At 56.5% G+C, this 8,718-nt stretch overlaps 3 protein-coding genes across 3 annotated transcripts; 2 read left to right on the forward strand and 1 right to left on the reverse strand.

The window, feature by feature from the left end:
• Positions 1 to 430: 430 nt before the first annotated feature.
• Positions 431 to 2,399, reverse strand: DACRYDRAFT_110586 (uncharacterized protein; the record flags this gene model as incomplete). The annotated part of the gene is made up of 4 exons (XM_040769083.1): positions 431 to 710; positions 1,482 to 1,852; positions 1,922 to 2,193; positions 2,240 to 2,399. 4 exons carry the CDS (start codon positions 2,397 to 2,399, stop codon positions 431 to 433), a joined length of 1,083 nt encoding a protein of 360 aa, XP_040625579.1.
• A 791-nt stretch (positions 2,400 to 3,190) lies between these two features.
• On the forward strand, positions 3,191 to 3,693 carry DACRYDRAFT_24274 (uncharacterized protein). Its single transcript, XM_040773619.1, has one exon. It carries the CDS (start codon positions 3,460 to 3,462, stop codon positions 3,649 to 3,651), a length of 192 nt encoding a protein of 63 aa, XP_040625580.1. The 5' UTR covers positions 3,191 to 3,459; the 3' UTR covers positions 3,652 to 3,693.
• A 1,026-nt stretch (positions 3,694 to 4,719) lies between these two features.
• On the forward strand, positions 4,720 to 8,141 carry DACRYDRAFT_70529 (uncharacterized protein). Its single transcript, XM_040775922.1, has 3 exons — positions 4,720 to 5,011; positions 5,067 to 6,600; positions 6,695 to 8,141. The coding sequence occupies exons 1-3, from the start codon at positions 4,725 to 4,727 to the stop codon at positions 8,030 to 8,032; spliced, it is 3,159 nt and encodes a 1,052-aa protein (XP_040625581.1). The 5' UTR covers positions 4,720 to 4,724; the 3' UTR covers positions 8,033 to 8,141.
• Positions 8,142 to 8,718: the final 577 nt, after the last annotated feature.

The following is an 8,718-nucleotide window of genomic DNA, read 5'->3' on the forward strand; positions in this document are numbered from 1 at the left end:
ACCTATCGAGCGGATTCTGGTGTTCTCTCATTTGGGGAGAGCACTCGCGTAATATTTTCCTGCTTGTTTTTCCCACTCTGGGAGAAACGGGCCTCCATTTTTTGGGATTAGGAGGGGTTGTTTAGGGCCGGCTCTATTTCCCTTCTTCGTTTTCGCTTCTCTAGCCCTGGGTATTTGACTATGGGATGCAGCAGAGTAATAAGCAGGCAAGACAATCGGAGCCAGGTTTGAGGAACGTTTCACAGACCGCACTCTTGGGACATCACCTCGATAACATGATTGTAAATTGAACGGTTGCACAAAGCTCTAGTGCACAGCATACATTCAAGGTATAAGAGTATAAACTAAACAAAAAGAAGAAGTTGCAACCAGTGCCCGGTCCCAGCAGTACAAGATTGAAGTTCTAAGCGTTTCAAGAAATTAAACAAGCTCAACGTGTAACAGCCTGAGATGTGTCGAACCTCACCCGTGCCCCAGAAGGCGGCGCAGTGCTCGTACTGATCGTGCTGGCGGTGTTCGCATTCTCCCCCGGACTGGGAGAACTGCTCCCCGGACCCTCGGCGTCCATCTTTGTTCCAGAGTTAAACCCCGTCGTAAATGCCGGTGCGCTAACCGGCTGAGGCTGGGGGCTGAGGACGTCCACTCCGTTCGCATTTCCATTCCCATTCCCGTTCACGCTCCGGTTGACCGAGTCTGACCAACGAACGCTCCTTGCTGGACTTGAGCCTCTGCTTCCCCTCGTCGAGCTGGGCGAGCGCAGGCGTGTTTAACTTTAACCGTGGTGGCTTTTAGCCATGGGTAAGTCTCTTCTATGTGAACTCTGGGATGCACCAGAGTAGCAAGGGGCAAGAAAATCAGGACCAGGTTCGAGAAGCATCCCACAAGTCGCCTCAGCCGGCCTTTCTTTTGAGTTTGAGGGCTTTTGAATTCTCTTGTAGGCACTAGTGGGAGGTACCAGATTAGTCTGAGTAATGTGCGATGTGCAATCCGAACCAAGTCCAGCACTCGGGGCCTCAGTTACATCCATCGGATATTAACCAGGTGCACAGGTTACCCCAGGCCCAAATGAACAACATACTGTACTGTACGTCCTGGGGTTCATAACCCCCCCCTACAGAAGTGGCATCAGCGCCCGGTCTCCGGGGAGAAACACGAGCTCAGCAGAAGAGAATGAGAAATCGCACACTGTGTACTTTCCTGGGCTTTGGTGCCGGGGTGCCAGATCTCAATCTCAGGCTGATCTCCAGAACGTCAGTCTCTCGCACATGGCCGGTGCTACGCCCTGCTGGTAGGACGTGGGGAAGAAAGTACGATCCTGTCAAGCGATACAGAATAGGGCGCGTCCGATCCCACTCACCCTCTCACACCTGCAGCATGCATATGCTGGGTGCACCACACTCCGCGCTCCCCCTCCTCTTACGCATCCGGCTCATTTCGGCATCGGCACCTGGGTCAAATACTCCCACCCAGCATGCACCAACCCCATGACAACCCTTACCTCCCCCTCGTCCCTCGGCGCATAAAGGAGCACTCTCCCCCTAGCGCTGCCCCACTCCCCCGGTCCCCCCGCGAGCGGGAACCGGCAAGCCCAGCCTTTCTCAATAGCGAGAGCAGCGTCGAGCGGAGAAAGGATCAAGTGTAAGCTGCCCTCTCCACCGTGTAGGTGTACGAATTCCCAACTAGAGGCTTTCCGCGTTCTGGGGATGAGGGACTCGGGGTGGATTCGCCCGGACGAGGAGGAGGAGGGAGGGGTGGGGGGGAGGAAGAGGGCGAGCGCGTTGGGCTCTATGAGGGATGGGCAGCAGGTGAGGTCGTGTGCGGTCGCGAATTTGCGGAAGGAGAATTTGAGGTTCTGTCAAGTGTGGGCGAGGGGATAATGTGGGATGTGGGATGTGGGATGTGGGATAGGACAGGGACACACCTCTTCCAGGTCGGTATCCAACACCTGCGGTACTTGCCTGTGCGGCACTCCGCGACATACCATCCCCGGTCTGGGCTTCCTCCTCTCCCCCAGATCGGCCAAGAACGTCCGCCCAAATAACGGGTCCTTCACTGCTGCCCTTGCGGCCCAGCGGCACAGAGGGAGAGGGGAGGTACCGTCCATGTTTAGGATGGAACGGTAGATGCGTACGAGGAGTGAGAGGAAGTAGATATGCGGTTGGCGGGAGAGGGTGCCTCTTATTTCCAGTGGGACTGGGAGTGTCAGATAACGAAAGCGTTGATGGTGAGATGGGCGTACGGCTGAGGTAGGAATTGAGGTCTTGTGCTAGGAAGAAGATGCCTGATAGGCTTAGGGAAGCGACAAGAGCGTGACCTAGTGTTGTAGGGGTGTTCCAGAGAGTTGAGAAGGAGTTGAGAGAGGGGGCATGTAGCCAGGAGGGGAAGTAGGAGGAGGCCATCGTTACTGAGAGAACGGGGGAGAGGAGGGAGGGGTGAGTAGGGGATACTTATGAGGGAAGTATGTGCGGATGAGTTACTTAATCTAATCTTCATACGGGAAGTGTTCATTAACAGCGGGTGAGACAGGGCAACCACAGAAACAAAGATCGGGTCATCTCAGGCAGTGGACAGTCTGCAGCACGAGATAGAAACTGAGCTGAAAGGTGCGAGGGAGGAGAGTGCGAGAGAGGGGTGACGACATGCAACCCATGACGTCATAGGCGATCGACGCCCCATCGTCACTCTCAGATATCATGAACAAGTAACACATCCTCGAGTCTGACTGGGGAGGGGGGGCAGGGGCTAGTACTAGTGGGCGAGGAAGTACTCCGACCACCCACCGACGGTTTTCGACTCCCCCTCATCGCGAGCAGATGTTTTCCAGCAAGCACGCGACTGGTAAACAGCAGCCTCGAGCCTCGTGCATCCCTTGCATCTCAGGATAAGACCTCAGGCGGGCAGGGGGCGTTAGACTATCAACTATCAACTATCAACTATCGATAACGTTATTCGTTATTGGTATCGGACGCCTGCGATAGGCTCCTGCCTCATAACTCAAAATATCAGTGCGATACTGTGACAGAAGAGCAGGACGCAAGACCGCACAAACGCGTGCACCCCACATCAGTCGATCACCCTCCAGAAATATCGATCGACCACACGACCACAAGCCCAACGCCCTCCGCCTGCCGCCGAACCACAGGCGATCGGCCCGCCCTCCGTTTCGCTCTCTCGGTCCATCTAGCCTTCCCCCACCTTAAGCTTCTGCCCTTCTGCCCTTCTCTACCTGAGCTTGTCTTCCGGGGATGATGAGCTGGTCAGACGACCCTCTTCCCCGGCCCCATTCCCCATTCTCCTCCCTCCCATTCTCTCCCCCTTCCTAGCTGCGCTCGCCCTGCTGGCCAGGAGGCGCGTACAACGCACTGACGCGAGGTTCCCTAGATCGACAGGGCCGGAGGAACATGAGCCCGAGATCTGCAATATACGCAGGTATTATAGAGGCCGGCGTATCATCCATTCATGATCGTCGACTTCTCTCCTCCTTCCTTCTTCGGTCTATACGCCTCTCCACATCAGCAATCAGCTCAACTCGTTTCCTCCTGCCTGTCTGCCGCCGGATGCCTGTCTGCCAGCACCCATCACGCGGCCATGCGCAGCGCAGGGGCAAACAACCGGCGTAACGTTCTAGAAGACCGGGCCTTCTGCAGCTGACTCCCCCGCGCACACAAGGACGACCAACACGAGGCCGCTTTATTATATTTAGTTAGCTGGTGGGTTCTTCGGTGGGCGGGTGCAGGCCAGGGGTGGGGTATTCTGTAATGTTATGGGTGGAATGGAGAAGGGGAGAGATGGCGGGATGGCGAGCCGTGCCGTGCGTGCGTGCGTGGAGGTTCCGAGGTGTGGGGATAACGGAGCATGTTGTACGTACATGTTATGCGAGGCTGCTGTGAGTCCAAGCTGGACAAACTCGAGCGTCCAGTCTAGTCGTGCATGTTAACAATATTAGAGTTGTCCAGTCCAGGAGGGAAGGGACTCCGGCACGGTCGCACTCCGACAGACCATGCGCATGATTCTTTTCAATTGGAGTCCGATCGAAAAGGGAGGCTAGGTCCACAGCTTGACTGCCGAAGGGCTGGGCCAAGAGAGCGTGTGTCGTACGTCATATTGGGGGCATCACTGCGGGTTTGTGATTGGGCGCTTGGTGACCATATGGTGTACATGGGGATGTCAGTATTGTACAGATTAAATTACGTTGGACGTTCAGAGTGAGGAATGGCGTGTTATTGCAATGATTCATGGTAGATAGGATAAGGGATTATAAGACTGTGACGGGTAGAGTGTGCCAAGCCCGCCGAGGAACCCAAGGGGATATCTTGATCATCTCTGAGCAGCACGTTCCTGCCCAGAGGGAAAGTTCGGGGATGTTCAGGGAGAGGGGTGAAGGGGCCTGCCGAGCAGGGGCGGATGTGGGGAGAGTGGTGATGGTGATGGTGATGGATGAGCGCTTGTCCAATCTACATAAATCATACCCGCGGTATTTATACCCTTGTGGTTTGTGTCACTTTTACCCGCCTCACTCAGCACCTTACCTTGCCCGTATTCTAGTCTCGTAATCAAAGGCATCAGCACTCTCTCATTCATTATTCATTGTCTATTGCACTATTGCATATCTTGTATGGGCTGGTGGATACAGCACTCACTTTGTCATCAACACGGGCCATAGTAATCCGATAACACTTTAATCACACAACAACAACACCCACCCACCTCTTACCACCACCACCATGAAATTCGACCCATTCGAAGTATCCGTAGCCCATATCGCCTACTCCCTCCTGGGAGGTTTCGTCGTCATATTCGGCATGTTCTCTCTCTGGCTCAAAGCACGCCTCTACATATCAGAAGCAGTATGGGCAACCTTGTTTGGAATAATCGTCGGTCCTTACTGTGCGGGCATATTTGACCCCAGGTCATGGGCGGGAAGCACGGATGAGCAGGGGATCGAAGTCACGAATACTGTCACGCTCGAAGTCATGCGTGTCGTACTCGCAATCGGAGTGTTCGCAATCGGGTACGTCCCCCTCTGCACAGCGCACACATCGCACATCCTAACCCGCACCCACCAGCGTCGAACTCCCCAAAGCTTACCTATGGCGACACGTCCGCTCCGTCCTCCTCATCCTATTCCCCGTCATGGCCTGGGGCTGGATCGTCTGCGCCGGGCTCATATACGGCCTCGTACCGGGCCTCGACTTCCTCTCTTCTCTCATAATCGCTGCCTGTCTCACCCCGACCGATCCCATCCTCGCCTCTGCCGTCGTAGGCGGGAAATGGGCAGACAAGCACGTTCCAGCCCATTTGCGCCATCTGCTTGCCGCAGAGAGTGCGGTCAACGACGGCCTCGCATTCCCCTTTCTCTACCTAGGCATGTACCTTTTCCTCGAGACAAACGCTCGCACCGCTGTGGGGGAATGGATCTACTGGACGATCCTGTACGAAGTCACGCTAGGGTGCGTGATGGGCACCGTGCTCGGAGTGGGATTTCGCCACCTGATGCAGTTCTGCGAGCGGAAGGACCTCATCGACCGAACTTCCTACCTCGCGCAATACGTCTCCCTCGCTCTGCTCGCTATAGGCGTCACGACCCTGTTAGGGACGGACGACCTCCTCTGTGCATTCTTCGCCGGCACGGGCTTTGGCTGGAACGGATTCTTCCAGAAACAGACAGAGGACAGTATGTTCTCCAACGCCATGGACTTGCTCTTCAACGTCGCCGCGTTCATCTACATCGGCGCTTGGCTCCCCTTTTCCTCGTACGCGGACACCCGCCTCACCCTCTCCGTATGGAGACTCGTCGTCCTCGGCATCCTCGTCATCCTCGTCCGCAGGATCCCGATCTGTCTAGCGATATACACCTGGATCCCGGATATAAAGACTTTCCGGGAAGCGCTCTTTACGGGACACTTTGGACCTATGGGCGTAGGCGCGATCTTCATCTCCACCTTGGCGGCAACCCAGCTCCCATCAAAAGGCGCTCTAGGTACACCTCCTTATACTCAGGAACAGCTCCTCTCAGGGTCGATACAGCCTATTGTGAGCTTTATAGTACTCTGCTCTGTCCTCTCCCATGGGCTGTCAGTACCTGCGTTCAGCCTGAGCAAACGCGTTCACTCGCTGAGCATGACTGCGCATACCCGGAGCTGGAGTCGGCAGGCCTCTAGGGAAACAGGCCATCGGGAGCCGGAGTGGGCGACCCAGGCCCGGAGAGTTCACAGGCCGGAAGACGTCGTCATTAACCGTGACGTGGATTTGGAAAAGGGAGCGCTGGGGTTAGGCCTTGGGGTGAGGATGGAGGGGCTGGGGGAGGGGGAAGAGGAAGTGGGAGCGATGGATAGGGAGAACGAGAGGCCTAAAGGACCGGAAGGGGTGCATAGGGAGGGAGGGACGGAGGAGGTGGGCGTGGAGCGGGATACGGCTGGAGGGGGGTTGGATATGCGCGGGGAGGGGGAAGGGGGAGGCAGCCCGTGCAGTGGCGCCCCTGCGAGTGGGAGTGCGGCGGGGAGTGGGAGCGGGGCACTGGAGGACCAGAGACCGGCGGTGAGCACGTGGAAACAGGGGAACTACATGGTTCTGGAACGCGATCCGGGGCATGGGGCTGATGTGCGTCTTTTTCTTCTTCTTTCACTTTCACTTTCGCTTTCTTTTGCGCTACTGGGACGAGCACGATGCTGATGATCATCGGTACTCTATCTAGGTCGAAGTGGAAGTCGTCAGACGATCAATCGTACCCGCTATCGAAGGCCGGCAGACGTTCACCGCTCGGACGCTAGAAGAAGCCCGAGCCCTAGGCAGGGAATACGTCGTCAAGCTCGAGCAGAAGGCGCGGCAGATTCGCGCCGAGCTCTTGAGGGAAGGGAAGATCACTTTGCGGCAGAGTACGACCAAGGCCCGGTGGGGGGAGCAGACGATTAGGAGACTGAGTGGGTTGGAAGTCGGTTCGGTCGATTCGGTCGGTGAGGGGGGTGAGGTGGGTGAGGTGGGTGAGGTTGGGAGCTTGTTGCGCACTGGGCCAGGGGGTGGGGCAGGCGCAGGCGCAGGAGTCAAACCGGAGGCTGTGGCGGGTCCGAGTGGGACGATACATGAGCTTGGACATGGTTTGCCTGTGACTGGGGATGGGAAGTACACGGAGGATTCAGAGGACCCGCCCGAGGAACAGGAGGACGATGCCTGGAGGGACGAAGGTGATCCCGAAGTGTCACCCGACCTTCCCGCCGGGGAGCCGCTGGACGATATCTGCCTGACAGAAGCAGCACTCGCGCATCCTCTCCCCGCTCGCCGGCAGCTCCAGTTCCGCGAACCGGCGTCCAACGACCACCGACCGCCCGCGCATGAGCCTGAACCTACGTCCCCCGATACGCCTGTCCGGGAGAGTCATTATCCGCACCATCATAGTCGGTTTATACGCAACGCGAAGCGGGCGATCGTGCATGCTGCGCATGCACCGGGGAAGAGGAGGGAGGCGCGCCGTACCCTTCTGGCGGGGAGGAAGAACAAGAGTGCCTCCCCGCCTGCGCCTGCTGGGGAGCCGATTTCTTCTAGCACGGCGCAGGCGCATCAGAGGAGCGGTCATGTGCATCATCATCAACATCATCCCCCACGGCCAATATTGACAAGCGCGACTTCTACGTCTGATTTCCCTGATTCATCCACTCCGAACACGAACACCACTGTTTCCCTACCTGGCACGTCTGTGCCTTATCGCCTGCGCTCGCCCAGCCCGACGAGGGGAAGCAGAGGCTCAAGTCCAGCAAGGAGCGTTCGTTGGTCAGACTCGGTCAACCGGAGCGTGAACGGGAATGGGAATGGAAATGCGAACGGAGTGGACGTCCTCAGCCCCCAGCCTCAGCCGGTTAGCGCACCGGCATTTACGACGGGGTTTAACTCTGGAACAAAGATGGACGCCGAGGGTCCGGGGAGCAGTTCTCCCAGTCCGGGGGAGAATGCGAACACCGCCAGCACGATCAGTACGAGCACTGCGCCGCCTTCTGGGGCACGGGTGAGGTTCGACACATCTCAGGCTGTTACACGTTGAGCTTGTTTAATTTCTTGAAACGCTTAGAACTTCAATCTTGTACTGCTGGGACCGGGCACTGGTTGCAACTTCTTCTTTTTGTTTAGTTTATACTCTTATACCTTGAATGTATGCTGTGCACTAGAGCTTTGTGCAACCGTTCAATTTACAATCATGTTATCGAGGTGATGTCCCAAGAGTGCGGTCTGTGAAACGTTCCTCAAACCTGGCTCCGATTGTCTTGCCTGCTTATTACTCTGCTGCATCCCATAGTCAAATACCCAGGGCTAGAGAAGCGAAAACGAAGAAGGGAAATAGAGCCGGCCCTAAACAACCCCTCCTAATCCCAAAAAATGGAGGCCCGTTTCTCCCAGAGTGGGAAAAACAAGCAGGAAAATATTACGCGAGTGCTCTCCCCAAATGAGAGAACAACCAGAATCCGCTCGATAGGTAACCGTGGGGCGCCGTGCAATGTCGACCAGAGACTGGTAACGTCCCGGTCTGGAAGCGGGTACGTTCCCACAAGGTAAGTATGAGGTTGTTGGGATGCGCGGCGTGGGGTATATAAGGGACTTGTGGGTGCACGGACCGGGGCACGGACCGGGGCACGGGCCATGGTTTGTGCGATCACTCGCCAGGTCTGAATGGTGTGACAAAAGGAGAATCCAGCCTTGTATTTGGGGAGAAAAACATCGCCCCAATTGTCA

This window comes from Dacryopinax primogenitus (assembly GCF_000292625.1).
Source record: "Dacryopinax primogenitus strain DJM-731 SS1 chromosome Unknown DACRYscaffold_18, whole genome shotgun sequence".
In the NCBI taxonomy this organism is placed as follows: domain Eukaryota; kingdom Fungi; phylum Basidiomycota; class Dacrymycetes; order Dacrymycetales; family Dacrymycetaceae; genus Dacryopinax; species Dacryopinax primogenitus.

What these genes read in the sequence shown, in the direction of transcription:
- DACRYDRAFT_70529 (XM_040775922.1), top strand. Translation starts at nt 4,725, where the DNA reads ATGAAATTCGACCCATTCGAAGTATCCGTAGCCCATATCGCCTACTCC. An exon ending in ATCGGAGTGTTCGCAATCGG is followed by an intron (nt 5,012 to 5,066) that starts GTACGTCCCCCT and finishes CGCACCCACCAG; the next exon opens with CGTCGAACTCCCCAAAGCTT. An exon ending in ATCCGGGGCATGGGGCTGAT is followed by an intron (nt 6,601 to 6,694) that starts GTGCGTCTTTTT and finishes TACTCTATCTAG; the next exon opens with GTCGAAGTGGAAGTCGTCAG.
- DACRYDRAFT_24274 (XM_040773619.1), top strand. Translation starts at nt 3,460, where the DNA reads ATGATCGTCGACTTCTCTCCTCCTTCCTTCTTCGGTCTATACGCCTCT.